The 26437-nt window shown below is 45.0% G+C and overlaps 1 protein-coding gene across 1 annotated transcript; it reads left to right on the top strand.

The window, feature by feature from the left end:
• NKX3-1 (NK3 homeobox 1) lies at positions 1 to 25524 on the top strand. The gene is made up of 4 exons (XM_056118820.1): positions 1 to 195; positions 23377 to 23870; positions 23967 to 24046; positions 25005 to 25524. Exons 1-4 carry the CDS (start codon positions 1 to 3, stop codon positions 25421 to 25423), a joined length of 1188 nt encoding a protein of 395 aa, XP_055974795.1. The 3' UTR covers positions 25424 to 25524.
• Positions 25525 to 26437: the final 913 nt, after the last annotated feature.

The following is a 26437-nucleotide window of genomic DNA, read 5'->3' as shown; positions in this document are numbered from 1 at the left end:
ATGCCCAGGAAGGCTCAACGCCCCTCCCCACCGCTTCTCCCCTGCCCCCATCCTGGGACGTTCTCCTCGTCGTCCCAGCGCCGTTGCCAGCCTCCCACGAAGAAGGGCGCAGGACGAAAGGCCGGGGTGGCCGGGGTGGCCGACAGTTGCGGTGCCGGAGGAGACTGGGAGCCAGCGACTTTCCAGGCCTCAGATGTAGGAGTCTGTGGGCGCTCTGGGGTGCGAGCGGCAGCCCCCCGACTTGGGCGGCGAAAGATGGGGTGAAAGGAACTCTCCAACAGATGGCAGCGGGCTGGGAGATACGGAGGAGGAGCGCAGTGAGGAAGGAAAGTGAAGGGAGTTGGAGGAACCAGGGGTCGGGAAGGAAGGAGCACTGCTGGGTGAGCCGAGCCCTGCTGAGTGTGTGTGTGTGTGTGTGTGTGTGTGTGTGTGTGTGTGTGTGTGTGAGAGAGAGAGAGAGAGAGAAAGAGAGAGAGAGACAGAGAGACAGAGAGAGAGAGAGAGAGAGAGAGACAGAGAGAGAGAGACAGAGAGAGCGCTCTAAGTGGTGCTCCCAATAGCAATTGGTGTGCTCAGTTTTTCTTCAGGAAGTATCCCCAGTATCCTGGCTCTCCCCTTCACTACTGCATGGTTGCATGTTAACTCTACACAGCTCAGCATCTCGCTCCAGTAGACACACTAAATACCTGTATTACCCAAAGGCTTTTAGGATCCATCCACTTCTGGGCTCCTCTCAACAGCTTTAAGTAAAGAATAAAACTCCAGAGCCCAGAGTTCTGAAACCTCAAAATATACAGGATTCCCTAGGTAGACAAAAGAAGGGAAGGGAGGGGAAGGATTCAACCCGTGTAGGTAGGTAACCTGCCTTCTCCCAGGCTCCTTTTCTGTCTGTCTGCAAGGTCTTTTTTTTTTTCTTCCAGAAGGCAGTTTCCAAATTTGCCCATTAGGAAATTGGGCATTCACTTATAGCCATAAATCCTAAATGAATCCAATAGAGCCTGAACTTTAGGGGAAAATGATTTCCCTCTCCAAACATACCCAAAGTCATGCAAATTCAAGATAAAAACTAATTTTAGGGAATTGAGATGAGATAGAAAATCTGTCTTTGGCTGATTGGAAAAGTTAGGCCCCCCCCCCTTTTTTTTAAACATTCTTGGATCACAGTTTAAGACAACAGAAACTTACTTCATCCCCTGTGCTAGTTTGTCAGCTTGTTAATTTCTTGCCTAGTAACTACTGTGTAATTAACTTGCTTAGTAAGTCCTAATATTTAATAAAAGATGTGCTGGCCCTGCGTTTTCTTATTTCTGAATATGCCCTGCTTGTTTTTACGCTGCAGAATAGAGCTGGTCCTATGAAAACTGCTCTGGACCTCTGAGAGCTTCTGCTTCTTAAAGTTTACATTGAAGCTTAAAAGCATCAATACATGTACCTATTCTCCTAGCTACCATTTCCTTCTATTTTCTTTCCTTTTTGTTTTCATTTTTCTCCTTTATTTCTCTATGCTCACAGTTGATAAAAGTACATTTAGAAACTCCCTATGGTGGCTTTTAGTAATAGTGTTGTGACATGAGAGTTAAATTACTTTTACTTTACTTTCAATTTGAAACCACCAGCAATAATCCCTGTTCTTTTAAACCATATATGAAACCATCAGTAATAATCCCTGCTCTTTTAAACCATATATGAAACTACATAACAGTAAAAACCATAAAGCCATCGTATAGTGCTGTCATTCTTTCCCTGCAAGAAATATTCCGAACAAGCAGCTTTGGGAGTCATCTGTGGACAGAGATCTTAGTCCACGGATCCCAAAAGGTTCCTGGGAGTTGAACTTAGGTTCAGGGCCACTGCTGAGAGTCCCAACCATCTGATCTTCCATTTTTCGTGTGTTTGGGGATTTGTTTTGTTTTGTTTTGTTTTTGCTTGCTTTGTTTCTGGGTTACACTTGACAGTGCTGGGGGCTAGTCCCACCAGCTGGCATTGAGGGAATTATTCCCAGTGGTGCTTGAGGGACCCTGCAGTGCCCGGTATAGAACCAGGACTCTCACAAGCAAAGCATGCTCATGTACTCAGCCTGAGCTCTCTGTCTTTTGTTTGTTTGTTTGGGGGCCACATCCAGTTGTGCTCAGGGCTAAGTCCTGGCTCTGTACTCAGGGATCACTTCTGGTAGGGCTCAGGGGACTATCTGGGGTGCCTGAGATTGAACCCAGGCAGGTCAACTGCTGCATTCTCTTGCTCCCTGTTCCCACCCACCAGCAATCTCTTTGGTCCTGATTCTAAGCTATTATTTGCATTGGATTTTTTCAAGATCAGGCTCAAAAATGCTCGATGTTAAAGTCCTTGCTAGCTATTCTTTGGATAAAGTCTCTAAGTCTAGAGATGTAACTCATCATCATCATCATAGATCTCTAAGTATTTGACACCAAGTAGGAACTTGACCTGTTATTTCCTCCACCTTTGCTGGGTCTTCAAACGCTGAAAAGGAAGCAAAGAAGTAATTGCCACCAGGTGTTATGAATATGCCATATGTGAGGACATACACACACACACACACACACACACATTCACCACATAGAAAGCAGAAGAAGAGAAGCCATGGTCTATGCAGACAGGGAATGGGGAAGGTGCTCAGCTTACCCACCAATAGTTTCTTCACTGTAGAGTGCTCCTGGTACAGATACTCGAAAGAATACGATCAGCTGCCTCCCTTAAAGAATGTATTATCTAATTGGATACCAGAGACTAACAGGACAAAGGCATCTAAAAATAAGAGGTGGTATATGCCGCATGTCAAATAGGACAGACAACAAGCTTGCTCTCCAGAAAGCAAAGCTCATGGGAGCTGGCTGCTAGAGGAGGCGGATTAAGCTTGGTGATTAGCGTGGGAATGACACTGCTTGCTGGGAGAGGGGCCAGGAAAGGTCTAGGACTTGATGGAGAAAAATCAATGGGCACATGCTGAAGTCAGAGGCACATTTTCTAGTGTGAGTCCAATTTAGGGCTAGCTTCTGGGAATGTGTGAAGTGCATTCAGCTGTCTCCAGGGCGGTAGGAAGCGGGGAGTGTATAGCTTTCATAGACACCCAAGACCCTTTTCGATGTTCTCCCATTGACCTGCAGCACTTTGTTTTGCCCTCAGATTGCTGTGGCATCCATAGTTTCTGATAAAACAAACAAAACCCTTGCTGCTGCATAATCCAAGTGGCTTTTTTTTCTGCAGACGAGAGACAGCACCAAGTTTGAGAACCACCAGACACTAAAAACTCTTTCTGAAAAAAGAGGAGGAAGAAAAACTCTCTTCTCTCTCTCTCTCCCCATCTGCCCATCAGAATCCCTCTCCCAGCTCCCCAAGCACACTACACGCCCCAGCTGCCCAGCTACCCTCTTGTAATCTCTCCTCAGCACTGAAAGCCCTTCCTTCTTGTGTGTGTCGCCAAGCACAGTTTATCAGTCAGGCTTCTACCAGGGAGCTGTTCTGTAAGCGATCTGCCTCTTATCTGCATGGTTCAGACCCGTCACTCCAGTCACCTCTTAATGTTCACAAGTTCCCCAAATGGGAAGTAATTGACCTCTAAACAAAACAAAAAAGCTCTCAGAGAGATAGCAGCAGTTCCTTCCCCGACTGTCTGGGGCGAAGGGGCTCACCTAGGCCAGGTGGGTAAGTCAATATAATTGCAGACTTCCTGGCTCCCCATCCTTCCTCTCCCCACCCCCACCCCCAGCCCAGCCCTGCCCCTTGGAGCCAGTTTCAGCAGATACCATCTACAGATCAGATGGTGTGCAAGTCTAGCTCTAGATTTCAGAGCTGTCAGAGGTTCCTGGTATTTTCTTCCATTTCTTCTTTTTTTTTTTTCATTATGGTGATATAACTTTGGGAGAATATTCAAGGATCTTTTAAAATTTCTTTCAGAAAAGTGTTTGCAGTCATTCTAGTTTATACCAATTTTTTAAAATATGATTTGCAGCCTGCTAATTCACCTTTTTGCTTTTTCATAAAACCTGGGAACTCCACACTTAAAAGCTGTGCTGCAAAACCTTCCCATGAAGAGACTCCTTCAAAGAGAGGGAATTGGGAAAGGAACACGGAAGTGGGGGAAACTCTCTGGGGTTCAGTCTCCTTATATGTCAATGTGAGAAGGTAGATCTTTGAGATTACCTTTCTTTTCTTTTTTTTTTCTTTTTGGGTCACACCGGGTGATGCACAGAGTTACTCCTGGCTCATGTACTCAGGAATTACCCCTGGTGGTGCTCAGAGGACCATATGGGATGCTGGGAATCGAACCTGATTCGACCCCATGCAAGGCAAACGCTCTACACTGCTGTGCTATTGCTCTGCCCCGGTAACTTTTCTAATTTGAGGTGACACCCTGTTGTTTTCAGATGCCATTTTTAAAATTGTGAGTAAGACCATGATACCAGAAGATTACACAAAATATGTATGAGCCGTTTAAAGCGTAAGTGCAAAGCAAACACAGATGTAAGTTCCTCTCCAACAAACACGGACGCCAACCCCCAGCAGCTCTGCCTACCAAGTCTCTCCCAAGATGCTCACTTCTCTCCTTCCCCAAAGGAGATACCAGCTAGTCTCATTTTTGTGATAATAATTTGCAGGCTTCTCATGGTGGAGTTCCCATATGGACGTATCCCTAAGCAATATGGTTTGATTTTGCCTGATTTTGAACATTACATAAATAGAACCATTCTGCCTGTCTTCTTCTCTGACTTGACCTCTTTTTATTTAGCTTGATGTCTGTGAGATTTAGCCATGCTGTTGTGTGTAGCTTGCTGTTTGCCCATTTGTGTGGCTTCCCTGATCCCATTAGGTACATGAATATATCTAAATGTCTTCCTGCATGTATTACTGAAAGTGGAGCTATTCCCAGCTGGGAAATACCGTAAAAATGCTGCTTTAGAGGTCAGGACAACCTTTTGGGAAGGTCAGCTTCTGGGGAACAGGTTGTCCTGACCTCTAACGACTGCTAGGACTTGCAGGGTAAGGCTCCATCCTCTGAGACAGATTTCTACTTATAGCACAATTGACAGCTATACACTAGTACACCTCTTTAACTTTTCTACAATTTCCAGTCTGTGTTCAAACATCCATCTGAGTTAAAGTGTCTATGACTGTTCCTATTCCTGCAATAAGCACCAGATAATGAGAAAAGTGAAGTCCTCCTATGAATTAGTACCAGACCTTTGGCCCAGGGTTACTTCCACGGATACAAAATAGATTTGTAACAAGCAACATCCCATGATATACAGCAGGTATACAAAAGGCAGTATTCACAGATGCACAACCTGACCAAGTGACTTTTGAGTGACTCTGTTTATTTTGTAAGTGGGAAAAAGCATCAAAAGATTTGGAAATTGAGGATAACTATGGAGCAAGGATAACTAAGGGCAGGGAGGATACAAGATACAGCATCACAAAACGGCCTTTTCAAACACTTTGAGGCAAATAGCACGTAAAGGCTCTGGCTTTGTTTCCCCGGCCCAGTTTTGTCCACATTTTCCTCCACTCAGAATCCCCCAGAGATGCTGATTCATGCTTTCTTGTGAGTGGCGAGAATTCTGCCTGGGCTGTTTCTCCTCAGTTCCACCTCCCCCAGAGTGGGAGAGCTCTGTGGGAAGTCCCTCCCCTGCCCAACTCTGTTTAGACTGCAGCAAGAACCCCCACCCTCAACCTGAGAGAAGGCTTTGCTCTTGCTGACACAGTCCAGATTCCAGAGGAAGAAAAGCAAAGACCTGGCCAGCAGCACTGCCCGAAAACCTGAGTACTCTCTTAGTCCCTTAGGGCCTTCTTTTTAAGCTGTTTCAATCAAACCTGTTTCCTTCCCCCCAGTCCGTTGACTCCTGTTTCCTTCTGTCACCAGCCCAGCTTAATGGCCTGAAATCCTAGGGCCCAGGAAACTAGAATCCTACACTAGGACTCTGAGCCCCTTAATGCCCCACCCCTGGGAATTCCCTACGGGTCAGACACCCCCCCCCCATCTGTGCCTGGAACCCCTTGGGTTCCTCCCATGCTAATGTACTCAAACTGTCTGTGTCTGGTACCGCTTCCCAACTGTTGGCATCTGCCCCTCTCTCACTTAGTATCTCCAGCATTCCCCATGCAGGGCATAGAGTGGGAACTCGGTGTTATTTGCTGGATGATAGAATAGGCTGGATGGTTGCTGTATGGAATCCTCCTATGGTCCTGTAAGAGATGCAGGTATGATCTGGCCTCACAGAACTTAATATTCTCAGGAGTAAACTACCCACATGTGTGGAATTTCTATTAACCAAGCATAACATCTACGGGGTGGGGGAAGGAGAAGAATTCCTCTATTTTTGTCTTCCCAACTATTTCCTTACAGAACAACATATCTTTAATTTGCAAGTAAGAGTGACAATTAATTTGAACATTATGGGACAATATAAGAACAGTGTCATTTTAAAACTGTTTATGGGGTCAGTGACACATAAGAGTGCATACGAAATAATCCTTATCTTTGAATTTTTAAAACCATGGATATAAAAAGCACCTATACAGTAAACTATGCTACAGGAAAAGCTAGAAAATGCCCATTAAAACCAGATTAATTATCCATTCAATTAATTGAACATCAACACTTATTGTTTCTCCCCAGAATATACTTATGTTTGGGAGGTTCAGCACAGACTTTCACCATTCATTCTCCATTTCTCCTTTTCTTTCTCAGTAATAAAAATCTCTGATTTAAAAATATTTTACTTTATTATTTAAAATTTTATATTATGGCACATGATTTATAGTCATTCATAGTTGAGTTTCAGAGATACAGTGTTCCAGTACCAAATCCCACCATCAGTGTCAATTTCACTCTACCAGTATAGCACCAGAGAGCTTAATCAGGTCCTGAGCTTCCAGCCAAAGATTATATTTTCCAGAAATTTTTGGTGTGACAGATGGCCAAGTAGTAAGCTCTGACTAAGAGATATAAGCAGAAGGATGTATGCAACCTCTGGAATGAAGTCATAGATGGAAGGAGGCTTCCTTTCAACTGCCTCCTTTCCCAGTTGCAACTGGGATATAGATGCAATGGCAGGAGTAGTTGCAGGAATCTAGATTAGGACAGAACTGACAGAACACACAAAGGAAGATGCCCGGATCCTCAGTACTCTGAGCCCATCATATAAGTTCCATTCTGCTTACACTCTACTATGAGAGAGACAAAAAAAACAAAACCAACTCTTGACTTGTTTAAGTTACTGTTTTCTTAGCCTTTGCTATAGCAGCTAGACCTGTACCTCAAATAATACAGAAGACATACAGGGGGGTAAAAGATCAACTGGTACACATTCAAAATATGTTTTGAATATTTAGACTTGTTTATAAATAAATACCGTTATACAGGAAAGCACCATCAAAAAGAAAGAGTTTGAGAGTTTGGGGCATGGAAAGTGGCTGAAAGGATAAAATAAAAGAAATGTTTCGGTTATGTAGTACACTATATAGGGGACTTAACCAGTAATATAATATTGCAAGTCTGAAGAACTGCTAAGAATAAATGGGAAACAGACTTACTGTGGTGATCATTCTGCATCATATATAAATATTAAAAAGTTATGCTGCATACCTGAAACTAATATATTCATGTCCACTATTACATATTATAATATACTTAAATATATATATATTAAAGAAGGGGTTGGGGAGGAAAGTCCCTGTGAAGGCTCGATGCATGTGGGTGGGGTGGGAAAGAGCAGGAATCCACAACAGAGTTTGCAGTGGTGTGAGACGTACAAGGTACATTGGGCCAGGGGCTGTGTGGAATTGAGGGCACCATGGAGGGTAACTTGTCTGCCTATCCTGAAGCTATTGCAACACAGCTACTTAAGCTATGGCAGCTACTTAAGCTACCACAAGTCAGCCTCAAATTTCTATACCCACAATTTCCAATCTCCCCTCCACCCTAAATTCCAGAGGGAATTGTCTCTCCTTCCTAGATGTTTCCATTTTCATGTTTCTCAGATGCCTCAACCTAAAATCCAGCCCATCTCTTGGCACCTGACAAGTCTGCTCACTTTCTATATTTCCTTTCTTGTGCATACTTCTATATTCTGCTGGCACCCTGGATTGTACCTTTGGGGTGGTACACCCAACAGTGCTCAGGGCTTACTCCTGGCTCAGTGCTCAGGGATCACTCCTGACAGTGCTCTGAGGATCATATGCAGTGCTGGATACTGAACCAGAAATGGCCACATGCAAGGCAAGTAAGTGCCTTAACCCTAGTACTCTCTAGCTTAATATTCTTTTAAACCTTTTCCCTCTTCTCATACCCACCCTGGTCTATTTTAAGTTCCCTCTGTTGTTGTCAAACTGCTCACTGTACCGTGTGTAATCAGCTTTTAATTGATTTCTCTGTCTTCACTTCTCCTTCCCGATCATTTCATGCTGCTCTAGAATTAAAACAAATATAAGGTAGAATCCTTGATGAGTCACTTTCAGAGCTCACATTCTTTAACCAGGCACACAGAGCCTCCATAATTTGACTCTTACCTACATCCCAGCTTCATCTCCTGTGAGTCTCTTCCACCAGTCTCTGTTGCAGTCAGCAAATAACTCTCACTTTCCCAAGCACACGTAGGTCTAGCTTCTCTTTGACTCCTCAAAGGCCAGATGAGAAGTCACTTCCTAAAAGATTTCCCAGAGCTTCCCATTCAGGGTCTTGGGTCAGAATATTCTAGACTCTCACAGCTCATGAGTTGGTCCCTGTTATCTTACATATTGACTCTTGCATTGTAGTTATTCACTAAAATGATCCCAGTACAAGTATAGGACTGTTACTAGAAGAAATCAATTTTATCCAATTTTTATAAATTGAATGGAAGTGAACATGTCTAGAGAAAAGTATAAGAACAGAACATAAACAGCTAATTTAAATCTCACAAAAGAAATTTCTCTGTAAATGGTACCCAGGTCATGAAAAAGAGCACCCACATTCACTCATTGCACCCTTTCTGTCACCCAACCCCCCAAAACACCAGTGATTTATTTTGCCTGGTTTTGAACTTTATATAACTGTATGTAGATTCTTTTATTTGGGGAGGTGGGGGGCAAACCCAACTGTGTTCAGGGTTTACACCTAGCTCTGTGCTTAGGGGTTTCTCTGGTAGTGCTCTGGGAACCATATGCAGTGCTTTTCCCACTGTACTGTACTCCAGCCCAAGGTATATGTTCTTTTGATTCCTTTTACTCAACACAATGTTTGTGAGATGCGTTTGTGTTGCTGTGGGTAGCTTCAATTTATTCATTCCTACTACTATTCGGCTTTCCATCTATGAATATACCACAATGCATCCATTGATCTGTTAGATTGTGTATTGGTATTTGGACTCTTTCCATGTGGGCAATTACAATTAGTGTTTCCAATCAGCATCTTCTGCATGTTTTTTGTTTTATGTTGTTTTCATTATATTTCTGTTTTCATCCAGTGCTCAAGGACCAGAGATCAAACTCTGGTCGGCAGCATGCAAGGCAGGTGTCCTGTATTATCCCTTCTATATGTTTGCATGTTTTTTGATGAATATATAAACCCATTTCTAATAGATATGTACAAGATTGGAATTCTAGGTTACACATAAGGTATATACATCATCAGGTTTGGCAGAATTTATGAGTTATTCAAAGGAGTAGTGCTCATTTGTATGTCCACTAGGAGCAATTGAATGTTCTGGTTACTTCATTTTCTCACTACCCGTTGTCAGCTTTCTTTTAACCTCTCCCTTCTTCCATTTTCATGCCCAGAACATGGTAGGACAAGCAGCTGAGTTGTGATCAGTGGGTATTTGTAAAATGGCAGAGTTTAGTGGAATTGTTGGAGGAACCTCAGAATGGAAGTCAAAAAGGTGCCTAGTCAGTGGGTAAAGAAAAAAAATGTTTATTGAGTATCCTAAATACTGGGTTTACTAATTGTTATTTTTTGTTGCATTGCTGGAAATTGAACCTGTATCTACTATCTCTCCAGTCACATATATCACATTTTTCTAACACACTTTCTGTTCTGTTCTGTGGTTGTTTCATAAACAGTGAGGCTCTGCTCACTGCTATTGTCTCTGCATTTAGAAACAAGTCCCTACCTCTGTGTTTCCTGATCTAGCGGAGCAGCTGACACATGCATGCCCTCTGTATATGGTGTCTTTCTGCTCTTGTCATCAGAGGGAAAAGGTCTGGTCTAATGAACATCATCAGTTGCTTGAGTTCTAAGTGCTCACAAAGATTCCCAAATCGCTCTGCCTCCCTCAGGGACACATGAGTTTAGAAACAGTCCTATAAATGCAATACATATAACCCAAGAACATTTGCACTGGGTAGCACTAATGGACTAACGTACAGCCATTGCTTGCAGAACTTAAATTTCCCACTAGAGGACACCACTGCCTCCGATGTCCCACTACGGGGATAGGGAATATTCCCATATTCCCTGCAACTCCACTCAAGGTGTTCACATCTGAATCTGAAAGATGTTCCTGATTTCTTTTTCATGTCAAACCCTTTAGCTTTTGACAGTTGGAAGTGATCAGACGAATACAGGGAATCCATAAGTTAAAGAGACAATAACTGCTGGCTATGATTTCAGTGTGATAACATGAGTGATGCTCATGACCTCAAGATTTATAGGGTGCTTTCCAGTGCATAAATTTCTATTCAGTTTCATTTAATCACCACTTACGACTGTATTCTTGCCAAATAGTTGCAACAACTAGGGAACCTGAGGGACTTAATGTCTAAGGTCTCACAGCTTGTAAATTAGGATTTTAATATAACCTGAAAATACTTTTTTTTATACTGACATTCTCTCGGGATTAAAATATATCTAAAATATAACCGAAGGGTCTAGAGTACTCACATGAAGGACTAGAAAACAAGTATTTCCAGCACATTGGTCTACAATCTGCTGTCATTTCATCTTCTCTCTAACTCAAAATGCTGAAAAGAAAATGATCAGGTTAGCACCTGCACACTTAACGGTCTTACTGAAAGGCAGAGGTTTTGACTGTTCCCAAATTAGGGCTGTTTTGATCATTGAATCTTAATCTGTTGCATTCTAACATAGTTCTTCCACTGACAAATAGAGAATAAATCAGGTCACCTCTCTGGGTTTCAGCTTTATCTTGAGTGAAAAGGAGTTAGTCAGAGTCATGATTAGCAGTGAGATTCTGGGTTGTAAGTGATGCAAACCCAACTCATACCAGCATGAGTCAAATAATCAAGGCAATTTCATGATCCATGTAGCCAAATGGAAGGCAGATTTAAATAGGAGTTGACCAAAACCAGAGCCCTGAACTCCTTGAGCTCCCCACCTCTTCTCTCTGCTTCCCTCTAAACATCCAGCTTCATTAACTCTGACTGACTGCATCTATGGTCAAGTTTATAGCTATTGGGAACTCAGAATCACCTCAGAGCTCCACCAGTAAAGAAATGACATTCTCTGACCAAGTCCAGGATGAAAACCGAAGGCAGTGCCTCTTCCTCCCAGGGTCTGGCTAGCTAGCATCAGGCCAGATAACCAGGTGCTATTAAAAATCCAACCTCAGCTGCTGAGAATCTTTTTCTTGAGGGTTATCCCACCCCAGGGCAGCTCATTTGCTGGTGATTCTGAAATGCAATATCTCAATAGTTCCTTATATGGGTGGTGTTTCGAGAAGGTGGGGGGAGGGTACTATAGAGCAATGTGTCGACAATCACCCTTCCTGGGCCTCAGTCTGTGCTGTAGGAAGAAATTTCCATGTGTCCAACACTCTATAAATCTAAGGAAAGTGACCCAGAGACTGATTCCCTCAAAGACATGTGTCATTATGCATCATTTTACTCCCTCTCTGGGAATCATATTATCATCCCTGAGGTAACAAATGGAAAAGAGGAGTGTTGTAGACAGCCTGTGGCAGAAGGCCCTCCACTAACGCCACATTCATCATGGATCATAGAACTTGTAACCTGTCATCCTCTGGGCAAATCACATTAATCATGACCCTCTAAAGCCACGTCTTTCATCCTCAAGTTGAAGACATGAGCCGCGCAACTCTTGGGTCATTGTACTCTCCTGGTCCTTAGAGTACTATCCTCAAGACCTTAAAATAGCACCCACCGACATAGCAACAATGCAAAGGCTCCTGAGGGTGGGTCTGGGGGCAGCTGTGACTCAGCTGGAGACTGACAGGAGGCTGCAAGCAGGAGCAAAGGGGCAGAGACCCAGAGGGATGACAAGAGGACAAGGCTCTACCAGGGAGAACCAAAATTGTCAGAGGTCGATTTGCATCAAAATCAGCCCTTCCCAGACACACACACACACACACACACACACACACACACACACACACACACACACATACTGCCCTTGGGGCATCTTGATACAAGCATATGCCATAAGAACCAACTTAAAGGCCTCTGCAGATGGCCTCACCCTTTGCTCGATCTGACTGCCCTCTGCTCACACTGGCAAGGAGGGGGCAGCAACACAAGCGGCCTGCTGGCTTCTAACCCACCTCACAGAAGGCTCTGCTCCTAGGATCTCTGCTTCTCTTCTAAGTAGCTCTGAGGAACTGTGAGATGAAATACTGTAGATATTGGATGGAACCCTCCATGACCTGGACACTCACCTACTTTTGGGGGAAAGGGGGTTTGGAGGGGACTAAGGGAGGGTTGGCAATGCATGCCCTGGTCTATTCCTGGATCTGTGCTCACTCAGGAGTGACCCCTGGTGGTGCTCAGGTAGCATATGTGGTATTGGGGATTTCAACTGGGTCCAAAACTGTGAAGGCAAGCACCTTACTGCTTGCCCTAACTCTCTAGCACCTCTGCTTACGTTCTATACACTATCTCATTTCACCCACATCACATATCTTCATGGCAGACAGCTGGAATCATTCCCATTCATCAGAAGAAGCCACTTAGGCTGCAGATGCTGCAAATTGTACTTCAAAAGTGGCAGAACTGGGTGGATGGGGGAGACTCTGGAACAATGGTGGAGAGAAATAGACACACTGGTAGAGACTATAGTATAGAGATGTCTTTTTTATGTACTACATAAAATCCTTAATTAATTATAGCACTGTCCACTGTCCTCCCATTGTTCATCGATTTGTTCGAGAGGGCACCAGTAACGTCTCACAACAAATTATGAAACTTCTTGTTACTGATTTTGGCATATCAAATATGCCATAAGGAGCTTATCAGGCTTTGCCATGTGGGCGAGATACTCTTGGTAGCTTGCCAGGCTCTCCGAAAGGGGTGGAGGAATCGAACCCAAGTTGACCACGTGCAAGGCAAACGCCCTACCCGCTGTGCTATCGCTCCGAGTTCTATAAATTATAGTATCTAAAACAAAAAAAAAATTAAAGAAAAAGATGTGGTGTACTGGGTTTTAACTTGGCCTCTTGGCACGTCAAACCCACTAAATGCCCTCATATCAGCTGCACCTTTGAGAAATTTGCCACCTCCTATAACTTTCCTTTCACTGGCTCCTCCAAAGAGTAAAGGATTCCATTGCTCACAGTTAATGCACACAATGGTGTGCATAGGACTAGATGGCACCTGCATTCTGCTGTCCTTGGGAGCTGCCTGGAACCCAGATCTCTGAGAGTTATTCAAGGAAGCAAAAGGGAGTCGGCACCAGCAACACGAATGCACTTGCTAGAAATGTAAATCCATGTGTCTGCTTTGGCCTGCAAGGCAGGATTAACATGGAGCCAACTACAAGTAGTTTATAAGCATCTCGGAATCTAAGAGGAACTGCTCTAGCTGCTCAGTCTCATTTCCCCCAACCCTGGAGGGGGAGGGTGGTGGTTTGGGTCTCTAAACCTCCACTTTCATGGAACATCTCTCATATCCTATAGGGAAAGCAAAAGCCCAATCAATTCACACTATTTTGCAAATGACCCAACATAACTCCATGAATCCCCAAATTCACTCAGCAACTTCCTGTGAACCCATGACAGTAATCTTTTTATTTATTTGTTTGTTTTGGTTTTGGGGACACACCTAGTTGTGCTCAGGGCTTCCCCCTGGCTCTGGTTCAGGGATCACTCCTAGTGGACTCAGGGGACTATATGGAGTGCCAGGCATCAAACCAGGGCCAGCCGCAAGCAAGGCAAGCACCTTACCCACCGTACTCTCTGTAGCCCCACACATGCCAGTGATCTTAACCCCAAAGCCACCTAGGAAGATGCAGGGCCTGGAGCTGAATCAATAAACCTTTTAAGCTACTTGGGGGTGGGGTGGGAAGATGCACTTAACTTGTACACAGCCAACCTGGGTTCAATCTCTGGCATCCCATATGGTTCCCTGAGACATGATTCCAGAGTGTAGAGCCTGAGCATTGTTGGATGTGGCCCCCAAACCTAAAAAAGTACTAAAGTTTTAATAGAGGAGGAGGTGGAGGAGGAGGAGGTGGAGGAGGAGGAGGTGGAGGAGGAGGAGGAGGAGGAGGAGGAGGAGGAGGAGGAGAAGGAGGAGGAGAAGAAGGAGAAGAAGAAGAAGGAGAAGAAGAAGAAGAAGAAGAAGAAGAAGAAGAAGAAGAAGAAGAAGAAGAAGAAGAAGAAGAAGAAGAAGAAGAAGAAGAAGAAGGGGAAGGGGAAGGGGAAGGGGAAGGGGAAGGGGAAGGGGAAGGGGAAGGGGAAGGGGAAGGAGGAAGAAGGAGAAGGAGGAGGAGAAGGAGAAGGAGAAGGAGAAGGACAACAATAACAACAACAAACAACAACTATGGACCATCTAGCCTCTGTAGATGGCTCAGCTTCTCATCTAGGTTTTTTGTTGTGTTATTTTCTTGTAGGTGCCACACTAGGCATGTTCAGAGCTTGTGTCTGGTGTTCTGTGCTCAGGGATCATTCCTGGAAGGGCTTGGGGGACCATATGTGGTGCAGGGGATTAAACTTAGGTTGATTGTAGCCAAGGTAAGTAGCTTACCCACCATACTAACTCTTTGGCCCTTCATCTGTGCATTTTAAAGAAATAATTTCTTTTTCACTGTAGTTTAGTTTAGGCAACATGGTTTCAATAGTGTTGACATTTATGGTATTTCTGTACAAAGTTATTTCATCTCATGAGCAAAAAAGATAGCAGGTAGGGCGGTTGCCTTGCACATGGCCAACCTGGGTTCAATCTCCGGCATCCCATATGGTTCTCTGAGCACTCCCAGACATGATCCCTGAATGTAGAGCCTGAGATTTGCCAGATGTGGCCCCAGAACTTAAAAAAGTAGCAAAGTTATTGCACCCACCACCACCTAAGACCATCCATCACTGTCTCTATGTCATCTATGCATTTAAGTCTTACTGCCATGTGTATTTTCTAGTGCATGGGAACCTTGAGATGCTGAGAAGGACTGCCCCGGCCAGAGTTGCCTAATTTCTACAGGTTATAAACCAACTTTCCCTTGAGCATGCAGTTGTGTGAATTCACTAACTTCCAACCCAAACCTTTACTCACCTCTGTTTAGCATCCACACAGCAAAATCTTTATTCCTCTGCCCCAAATTACCACAGGTGCCACATAACCCAAGGCTATCCCCACAGCCCAGAGCCTGCCCAAACTATTCAACTTTCCAACCTTCCCCCTGCCCAGCCTTGTCCACGCCTTCTCACTAAACTCACAATAGAGCTTGCATCCACACTGCCCCCCTTCTGCCTCCTATATAGTGTAGGGCTCCCCATGCCTTCTTTGAAACCCAGGAGTATCAAAACCTTTCCCTTCATAACAGTCATATCTATGTCTCTGTTTTAGCATATTTGTCACTGTCACTGCCATCCTCGTTGTTCATCAATTTGCTCGAGCAGGCACCAGAACATCTCCATTCGTCCCTGTCACATGCTAGTGTAGCCTGATGGCATATTGGGGGCTCTTTCAGGGTCAGGGGAATGAAGACCATCATTGTTACTGTTTTGGGCTTATTGAGTATACCACGGGTAGCTTGCGAGGCTCTAGCGTATTTACTGGAAACAAACCCCAGGTGTATTTTGTTTTATTTCTTAAAGTATTATTGTAGGATTGGGGGCCACACCTGGCAGTGTTCAGGGGCCACTCCAGGATCAGTGCTTGGGGGTTAGTCCTGATAATGCTTAGAGACCATTCAGTGCTGGAAACAAGCTTGGGGCTTCTGTATGCAAAGCATGTGCTCAGTCCATTGAGCTGTCTCTGGCCCTACCCCCAAATACATTTTCGAGAACATTATAAAGGATAATTCCATAGCGTAGCTCCTGTTTTCCACACTGGAGGGCAGTATTAGAGACAGGTAAGGTTGGAGGCAGGATGGAAAGTGATCTAACGGGAACTTATTTGGGTTAAGGAATTCATAAGACTTGACTTCCAATTATAGTTCTGAAGTCTCAGGGTGTAAACTTCAAGTTCTTTCCAAGGATTTAGGCAGCTTCTAAAATGTGATGGTAGGGTGTAGGAGATGGTTCAGTGGGCTGAAACACATGCTCTGCATGCAAAGGCCCCAGGTCCTGGGCTGGAGAAATAGGGCACTTGCCTTGCACGAAGTCAACCTGGCACCCCATGTGGTCCCCCAAGCACCACCGGGGTAATTCCTGAGTGCAGAGCCAGGAAGGTCCCCCCACCCCGAGCACTGCTGGGTGTATCAACCATCCCCTAAAGCCCTAAGTCCTATCCGTGGCACTGCATGCTCCCTAACAATGTCGGGAGCAACCCCCATGACTGAGCTCAAGGTAGCTGCTGGCCGCCCCCAGGTGTGATTCAACACCAAAAATTAAATAAACTATACAATGGAGCAATATAGAAATGAGACACATCTGGAACATGCATATGTTATACATACAATATGATATGAAGTTGGGAGGGAGGAACAGGAGACAAAATTTACATTTATTGTAGATTCAAATGTGGCCAAAGACAAACAAGTTTTTGGTGACTAAAACCTTAATGAAGCATGTAGGGGCTAAGTATTTCAGCTACATAAAGAAAAGAACCAGAGTGTATATTCACCCTATTAAGATTTGCTTGGGCTGGAGCGATAGCACAGCGGTAGGGTGTTTGCCTTGCACGCAGCCAACATGGCCGACCCGAGTTCGATTCCTCCGCCCCTCTTGGAGAGTCCGGCAAGCTACCGAGAGTATCTCACCCTCACGGCAGAGCCTGGCAAGCTACCCGTGATGTATTTGATATGCCAAACACAGTAACAACAAGTCTCACGATGGAGACATTACTGGGCCTGCTCAAGTAAATCGATGAACAACGGGAGGACAGTATATATATACAGTATAAGATTTAATGGGGAGCTTGTTGTCACCCATCTCTGCACCCTTTGTAAAAATGTCCCTAAATTTGTTTATTCAATTCATTTTCCCCTTTCATCCTCTTCATTATTATTATTTTAATTTTATACTTTGTTTTTGTTTTTGTGCCACACTTGGTGATGCTGAGGGGTTATTCCTGGCTCTGCACTCAGAAATCCCTCTTGGCAATACTTGGAGGACCATATAGGATGCCAGAGATCAAACCCAGGTTGTTGGTATGCAAGGCAAATGCATTACCTGATGTACTATCGCTCCAGCCCATTATTATTTTTAGAAAATTTATTCCTTTTCCTGTCCCTTTTTGTCCTTCTTGTTGTGATAAGTCTCCACACACTTGGTTGGGAACTTACTGGGTAACCCACTTACTAGCTTTGGTGCTTTTATGCACTTTGGTTTCAGTGCTAAGAGGACATTGCATAGTTTTTAGTGGCGACGCTCACACACACTTCGTTGCAGTGTCCTGGATAGTGTATTTTTCACTGTGTCATTGAGGTCACACTCACTATGGCATAGACCTGCATTTGGGCTTGTGACCTCATCCTTTCAGGGTAGGTGCTTTGTCACTGAACTCTCTGTGGTCCCTCATATTCATTTCTTATTGCTATTGTTGTGACAAATACATAAAGTTAGTGGCTTAAAATAACACAAATGTATTATTTTAAAATTGAGAAGTCAGAAACCCCAAATGGTTCTTGTTGGGCTAAGCCCAAGGGCTATGTTACTACTGAAGATTCTACAGAAATCCACTTGTTGCCTTTTCCAGATTCTAGAAGCTACTAATATTCCCTGCCCCATGACCTTCCCTCAATCCATTTTTTTAAAATAATGTAGGATTACTGCTATTTGTTCAGCCATTGATTAAGCTGACTGGATTGGGCATGAACTCCACATTACTATTTTTTTTAATTGTATCACCAAAAGATAGAGTTACAAAGCTTTCATGTTTGAGATTTAGCCATACAATGATGGAACACCCATCACACCACCAGTGCACATTTTCCACCACCCACATCCCAGTCCTCACTCTGCCTCTATGGCAGACAATTTCCCCAATTCTCTTTAATTTTGGGCATTATGTTTTGCTCAAAATTTCCCACTGCCATTCAAACCTACCTGCCAGGGGCAGATGCTAGATAATTTATTTTCATTGTTTTTTGTTTCCCAGTCTATTTTTAATGTCAGCAAAGGTCAGTTGGGTTTGTGTCCCCTCCATCATTCTAAGCATTTGCCTCATCTCCCTCTTGTTTTCTTGCAATGCTGAGAGTCAAACCCAGGATCACACACACAACAGCTCTACCACTGAGTTACATCCCTGGCCAAAATAAACTATTACTGTTTATTTCATGTATTCATTTTTGTGGTGCCAGGAATAGGACCCAGATCCTCAAACATATAAAGCATGTGTTCTATCACATGAGGAGGAATATTATTCTCAGCTTAAATCCCCTTCCTTTGAGTGGGGGGAAAGCAATGCTTCCCAAACCATGCTGGGAACCACCAGGGTTTTACCTAGCATTGGTAGGGAGGTCATGTGGCACTGAGGATCAAACCTAAGGTGTTCAGCATACCAGGCATGTGTCCCAACCCTCTGTGGCTCTTGTCGCCATTTCCTCTGACCTTTGTGATTACATTGGGCCCACCTAGATTGTTCGGAATTGTCTTCCTATCTCCAGGTCAGTCAGTTGATTGACAATTTTAATTCCTTCTGCACACTTGCCTTTGCATCTGAGTACCATCTTCACAAATTCCAGGGATTAGGAGGTGAACATGTTTGCATGGTGGAGTAGGGGTGGGGCACTATTTTATTTGAATTCTCTTTTATTTCATCTAAAGGGTCTTTTCACAGTCCCTTTATGTTCATTTGTTGTTTGCTTTTGGGGTCACACCCAGCGATGCACAGGGGTTACTCCTGGCTCTGCACTCAGGAATTCATCCTGGCGATGCTCGAGGGACCATATGGGATGCTGGGAATCGAACCTGGGTCAGCCCCATGCAAGGCAAACACCATACCTGCAGTGCTATCGCTCCAGCCCCCCTTTATGTCTTTTCATGGCCCTTGATCATTAATATTTTGCTTAGAAGGTACTTCTGGCAGTGCTCAGGGCTTATTCCTGGCACTGCACTCAGGGATCACCGGGTGCAGGGGACCAAATGTGGTACTGAGGCCCCAAACCAGGTTATTTGCATACAAGGCTAATCACCCTACTCACTGTACTATATCTCCAGCCTGGGCCTTATTTTAACCCAATTTAATCTGCACAAACAAGGTCAGGGGAGATTAGATCTTACACTGTGATTGGCCTGAGGGGATAATGCTGCCCACCACTAGATTCCTAAAGTTGTGCGGTCAGCAAACATTGATGTGCACCTTCCGTGTACCAAAACTTCAACCAGGTATTAGGGATGGCATGCACATGAGGATGGTACAGTCCTAGCTTGGGGAGACTACCTATCCACAAGGATAACCTCAATACAAAGTATAATGGAAGACATGGGAAGTGAAGAACAGAAAGCACCATGACTGTCTCTACTCTGAAAGGTATCTGAAGTCTGAGGAGATGAGAGGGAATGAGAGGAGTCCGCTCTAAATTTTTAATTAAATATATAAATTAGGGTCCACAGGGAGAGCACAACTGGTAGTGGCTTGCTTTGCACACAGCAACTCGAGTTCAATCCTTGACACATATCTGGTTCCCCCCAAGCATTTCCAGGTGTGATGACTGAGTATAGAGCCAGGAGTAAGCCATGAGCACTGCAAGGTGTGGCCCCCAAACTATATATATCAAAATGTTCTTTGTTCCACCCTTCTTTCCTTCTCTCCCATTTGGCTATCTTATATAGCAAAATGAATGAGTCACTTACAATGGGAGAATATGTTCCTACATTGTGTATTTGTGTATTTTTAGAATAAGTCTCTAAGTGTGGAATGTCTGTGTCAGAGAATACCTTGGTTTTAATTTTGACAGATTTTGCCAGGTCATCATCCAAATTTCCAAAGCTCAAATGCACGCTTTCTCACACCCCCACCTACTTGGAAATTATCCATCTTTTTAACCTCTGCCATTCTGATAGGTGGAAAAAGGATATCTCAATGTGGTTTTAATTTGCATTTCTCTAATGATGAGTGTGGTTAAACATTTTTATGTGCCTGTTTATGTTTTAAATCTTCAAGTCATCTGGGATTTATTCTGTTATAAGAATAGAACTTTATTTTTTCCAAATGGCAGTACTAGTTATTAAATAATTTACATTTCCCCACTGATTTAAAATGTCATCCAGCTCCAAATTTTAAAAATGAAATGAGGTCACATCAGCATAAACCTCACACCATGTACAAATATTAAGTCAGAATAGATATAAAGGTACAATAGAAAAAATTAATATCTTTTTTTTCTTTTTGGGTCACACCCGGTAATGCACAGGGGTTACTCCTGGCTCATACACTCAGGAATTACTCCTGGAGGTGCTCCAGGTACCATATGGGATGCTGGGAATCGAACCAGGGTCAGCCGTGTGCAAGGCAAATGCTTTACCCACTATGCTATTGCTCCAGCCTCCCAAAATTAATATCTTAATAAAATATAGATTTTATTAAATATAGAATTTAAAATATAAAAATTTTAATTAAAGGTATAAGTATTTAACTTTAATACATTTAAAGGTAAAATAGACAACTTTTAGAAGATAGCTTTTTATTTTTTAGAAAATCTAAAAAGTTCTCATGGCATAGTATCAGAAGTAAAAGATATAAAATAAAAAATAATAATAACTAGGATTTCAAAATAAAACTAATTTGTGCCAGGAAATATCCTTTGAACAAGAAGGCACCATTTGCTACATGCCAAAAGAAAACATTTGCAAACCACACATTCACCAAAGGTTTGTGCATAGAATACTTAAGAAACAATCAGAGCTTAATTTCAAAAGTCTAAACAATCCAGTTATAACATGGAAAAAAATAGTTGGAACAGATATTTCACTGAAGAGGAAATGTGAATGGTACAGGAATATGTGAGAAGATATTCTATTACCAACATCAATTTCTTTTTACATTGCACTATATTAGCCATTTAGAAAATGCAAATCAAAATCAAAACTATAATGAGATCACATTATATATAGGGATTATTAAATAAAATATAATAACTTCAAGTGATGAGGATATGGAGAAACTAGAAATTTTCTACATTACTGATGAAAATCTGAATTGCTTTGAAAAGGAAACCTAAAATTACTACTCTTGGAAATTTTTTGGCAGTTTCTTACAAAACTGAATATCAGGTACAATTTCATCCAGCAATGGCATGCTGGATATTTTCAGCAGATAAATGAAAACTTGTTCACAGAAAAACCTGTACACAATGTTCATACCACTTTCTTTCAGAGTAACAAAGAGCTGGAAGCAACTAAGTTGTCCTTCAGTGGTTAGATAATTAAATAGCTTGGGTAGAGTCATACAATGTAACAGTAGTCAGCAGCAACAATAACAAAAACAACAAAAGTAGTCTAGTTGTTTTACTAGTTATAAAACATGAAACAATTTGAAGGGTCCTCAGAGATTTTAAGCTTGGTGGGGAAAGCAAGTTCCAAAAGGTTGTACATGGTATGCTATTTGATTCATTTCTAATATCCTCAAAATGGTAAAAGGGCATAAATGGGGACCAGATTAATAGTTACCAGGGGAGTTAGGGATAGAGAGAAGGAACTTGGGTAAACAAATACAAAGAGAGAGCACAGGTAGGTTTTAGTGGCCATAGAATATCCTATATCTTGATATGAGATATGATAAGAATCTGTGTGTGTGTGTGTGTGTGTGTGTGTACTAGACTCGTGGAGAACCATACACATACAGACATGCACACAAATCAATTCAGACTTAAAATAATGAAATTAGGGGGAAGAGAAATTGTACAGCAGGCAAGGCACTTGCCTTTCATGCAGTTGACTACGGTTTGCTCCCCAGCATCCTATATGGTCCCCTAGGCACCACCAAAAGTGATTCCTAAGTGCAGAGACAGTGTGACTCCTCCAATCCCCCGACCCCCCCCCAAAAAAAAGATTAAATTAAGTCTCCTATGTAGTCAGCAGTAACATACCAGCATCAGTTTCCTCTTACATTGCACTAAAGTTATATAAGTTATATACTGTTATATAAAGTTTTATACTGTTGGGGGGGGGGGAAGCTGGGCTTACTGATTTTATAACTTTCTGTGAATCTATAGCTAAATTAAAAATGCGATATGACTGCATTATAACAATAAAATATGAGAAGTCACCTTTAGGAAATGGGAAAAGGAGCAAAGAGCACCTGTGACTTCGCACACTTCATCCTTTGCACGCTTCATCCTTCACACACATTCAGTGCTGCACACTTCATCCTTTGCACGCTTCATCCTTTACACACATTCAGTGCTGCTTCATCCTCAGTAAGCTCCTCCCCATCTCTCCTCCCCAGACACACAAAGGAACAACAACATTTTAAAGTTTCTAATGCATGGTAGGTGCCTTAGGCCAAGTTGCACAGAAGGGCTGCATACATGAAAACATCTCAAATGAACCCGGGCATAACCTATTTTCCCAGATTCTTGAATGTTAAGAATTTAACCCACTCATGTTATCCAGTGGGATCTGATGAACCATTTCAGAAGGGAAAAAAAAGTTCCAGACAGCGTGACTTTGTGTCCCTGCATATGTTAACGCTTTCCTTGTCAACCACAGCACGGCGAGCCACACGGACTCGACAGCCTGCATCCATCCTTCTTATTCATTTCTAAAAACAGTTGCCCCCACCCCCCATCACACAGTGATTAATTAAAAACAAAAACAAAAAACATCAGTTGCCCCAGCAGCGTCCAGTACCAGTTCAGCCTGAGATCGATCAGATCAGCCGTCACGCTTCTTTGAAGGGCTCAGGAGGATCCCTCTTTGCCACCGTGTTACGGCGCACGACACCCAGAAGTCTCACGCGCAAAGGTGAGCTCCGTCGGAGCGACTGCGCCACCCACCTGCCCGCGAGCCAGACGCTGTGACAATCAATAGGGGCTGAGCCAGGGGGCGGGGGGCGGGGGGGTCTCTCCTCAAAGTCCGTCTTCGCCGGAAGCACCCGCTCGTCTGTCGTGGGCTTGTCGTGCATCTGGGAACTTGGAAGAGCGGCTTCGGTGGTTGCTTCCGAGCTTGGGAGAAAGGCCGAGAGGTGCGGGAGCTGGGCGAGGAATCCCGCTGCGCGGCGGGCGGGAGGCGGTGCCGCCCCTCACACCTGGAGGCGCGGGCGGCCAATGGGCGGCTCGCTGGGGGCCGCGGCGGCCAATGGGAAGGCGGCGCGCCGCGCCCCGGGGCTATAAGTGCGCGGGGGTGGCTGAAAGCGAAAGTGGTGCGGCGCAGCGGGAGCAGCCCGGGCCGAGGCAGCCAGATGCTCCGAGTCCCCGAGCCGCGGCCCGGGGAGGTGGGGGCGGCCGGCCGGAGCCCCGCGGCCGCGCCGCCGCCCCCGTCCAAGCCGCTCACCTCCTTCCTCATCCAGGACATCCTGCGGGACGGCGCTGGGCGGCGCGGCGGCCACGCAGCCAGCCCGCACCTCCCGAGCCAGCCCGACCCCAGGCGAGACCCGGAGCCCCAGCCCGAGCCTGAGCAAGAAAGAGGAAGATCAGGAGGAGGAGGAGGAGGAGGAGGAGGAGGAGGAGGAGGAGGAGGAGGAGGAGGAGGAGGAGGAGGAGGAGGCCGCGGCCGGGCACCCGACAATGAGCTGGCCGAGGAACCCCCGGGGACCGAGCCAGGTAAGCGGGAGGTCCCGCCGCTGGAAGGGGGCGGCCGGCTGCGGGGCTGCCCGGCGGCCACCCCGCCGAGCTCGGGCTGCAGCGATGCTGGGCGCGTTGGGCGCAGGCCACACCGCCTCCCTCCGAGAGGTACCCCGAGCTGCAGCGTCTCGGGACGCCGGATTTAAACCCGAGCTTGATTCCCAAGCTCCACCGCCCCGCCACCCAAAGCGAGCGCTGCTCAGTGACTCACCCCGTTCCCCCCCCCCCCCCCGACCGCGCCCCCTCCCCCCGTCCGCACCAGCCCACGCTCACGTGGCACTACCTACCAACAAAATAATGGTCAATCACTTATTTATATTCATAAATTAAACTCTGTCCAGCAAAATCTCCCCATTCGCTTCCCAGAGCAAAAGGCAATAAGACTTCCCCTGTGGTTTTCAGAAAGCCCAATAGCAGTGTGACCAGATTGTTGAGACATCCTAACTAACGCCTGTCTTTAGAGAAGATAGGGGGAGGGAATATTTAAAGTCCAGGGATGAGTTTGCCCTTAGTCCTTGCTGCTCTCTGGACGCCGAGCTGCTCTGGCTAACAGAGGTGACACGGGATGTTTTGGGGTCTTGTCTTACCAGTATTCTCCTCACCATCTCCCATGCATACTGCCCTGCCCTACACATCTCCACAAGCCCTAGTTCCTCTTGACACATGCCAGGAAGTTCTCCCCTAGCCATCTCTGTCTCCTTCTCTGTGACTATTAGAAAACGAATGTGTCATACAGGTACTGATTCCTTCTCAGCTGCCTTAGAGAGTTCCTTAGTCGTGTGAAAAGAGGGAAATGTATCCAAGGTGACAGTGGGCTGTTTGTTCCCTCCCTGAGTGATAAGGAAGGGAGGCTTGAATTCTGTTCTCTTCCTTGCTAACATGTAACATTTGCTTTGCATCCCTCCTCCTCCTCGTCCTCCTCCTGTCTCCTTTCCAGCTACACCCTTGGAGACTTACGTGCTGGACTGTGAACACACTTCAGAGGCCCTCCCCAGCTTCCCTTCCACTGCCAAGCAGCCCCAGAAGCGCTCCCGAGCCGCCTTCTCCCATACACAGGTCATTGAGTTAGAGAGGAAGTTCAGCCACCAGAAGTACCTGTCAGCGCCCGAGAGGGCTCATCTGGCCAAGAACCTCAAACTCACCGAGACACAAGTGAAAATCTGGTTCCAGAACAGACGCTATAAGACCAAGCGGAAGCAGCTGGCCACAGACCTGGGAGACCTGGAGAAGCACGCCCCGCTGCCTGTTCTGAAGGAGGATGGCTTCTCGCATGCCTCTGTCCTCACCACCTACAGCCGCTACCCTTACTACCCCTACCTGTACTACCTGGGGAGCTGGAGCCCAGCTCTCTGGTAGTGCCAGATGACAGACGTGTGGCATCACAACTGCCTTCCCCAGCTTCTGTCTCTGACAGGCCGAAGGGGTCATGGTCAGGGAGGATGGGCAGCCTGAGGCATGGAGACCAAAACTTGAGGTTTGCGCAGGGCTGGAGAGATAGTACCATGGGGTAAGGTGCTTGCCTTGCAGCTGACCCCTATTCGATCCTCAGCATCCCATAGGGTTGCATCACCAGGAGTGATTTCTGAGTGCAGAGTCAGGAGTAACCACTGAGCATTTACAGGTGTGGCCCCCAAACAAAACAAAACCGATCTTGAGGTTTGCAGAGAAATCTTGGAGTTTCCCCTGTGGCCCACCGATGATCAGGATGGTGATGAGGCAATCCCCGAACGGTTCCCCCAAAGAGACAGGGCTGGTCATTTTGACCTGGGGGACCTGCTTAAGGTGCAAAGGGATAAAGTCAAGAGCTGTTGCCAGCACTTTGTGTGATTCTGTGTGCATTGTCCATGTCACTTCCGAAGGTGCCCCCCAGTCCATCCTCTTGTGTAACTTCAGTCAGGGAGTCAGGAAGAGAAAACCAGAAGGGGTTTATGGACAGCCAAGATTAGGAGGTCATCTATGGAATTCACCTTAAGTCTCATGTTGCCTGGGAATGCGACCAGTATTTCTCCCTGACCCTAGGAGAAAGAGGGGCAATAGGGTATTACAGAGAAACCCATTATGCGTAGCACTAATAGAAGGGTAGAAAGAGATGAAAAAGAAGCTTCTTGTTACATTTTAAATGGATGCAAGTGTAAGTATTTACAGGGTGGCCCAAGATGCTCTCACTGTGATTTTAAAACAAGCTGAATAAACAGACCTTCACCTAAGGGATGGGCCCATGCCACGGGGCTTTCCCCATGTCTAAGACAGGCGCTTTCCGAGACATGGCGGAGGGAGAAAGCACTGTACTTTTCATTAGCCGTTTCTCATTTTTCATTAGAATGTCTTCTGGGTCATTTGCACCATTGCCCCTGACCCTCCACCACAGGT

The sequence above is a fragment of the Sorex fumeus genome, unplaced genomic scaffold, assembly GCF_029834395.1.
Source record: "Sorex fumeus unplaced genomic scaffold, SorFum_2.1 ptg000039l, whole genome shotgun sequence".
NCBI classification, from domain to species: Eukaryota; Metazoa; Chordata; class Mammalia; order Eulipotyphla; family Soricidae; genus Sorex; species Sorex fumeus.
Note: the sequence above shows the minus strand (reverse complement) of the source record. Positions and strands in the feature narration are given on the sequence as shown.

Coding starts and splice junctions, on each gene's coding strand:
- NKX3-1 (XM_056118820.1), top strand. CDS start 1: ATGCCCAGGAAGGCTCAACGCCCCTCCCCACCGCTTCTCCCCTGCCCC. Junction 196..23,376: donor CGACTTTCCAGGCCTCAGAT/GTAGGAGTCTGT, acceptor CTTCGCCGGAAG/CACCCGCTCGTCTGTCGTGG. Junction 24,047..25,004: donor ACCCCCGGGGACCGAGCCAG/GTAAGCGGGAGG, acceptor TCTCCTTTCCAG/CTACACCCTTGGAGACTTAC.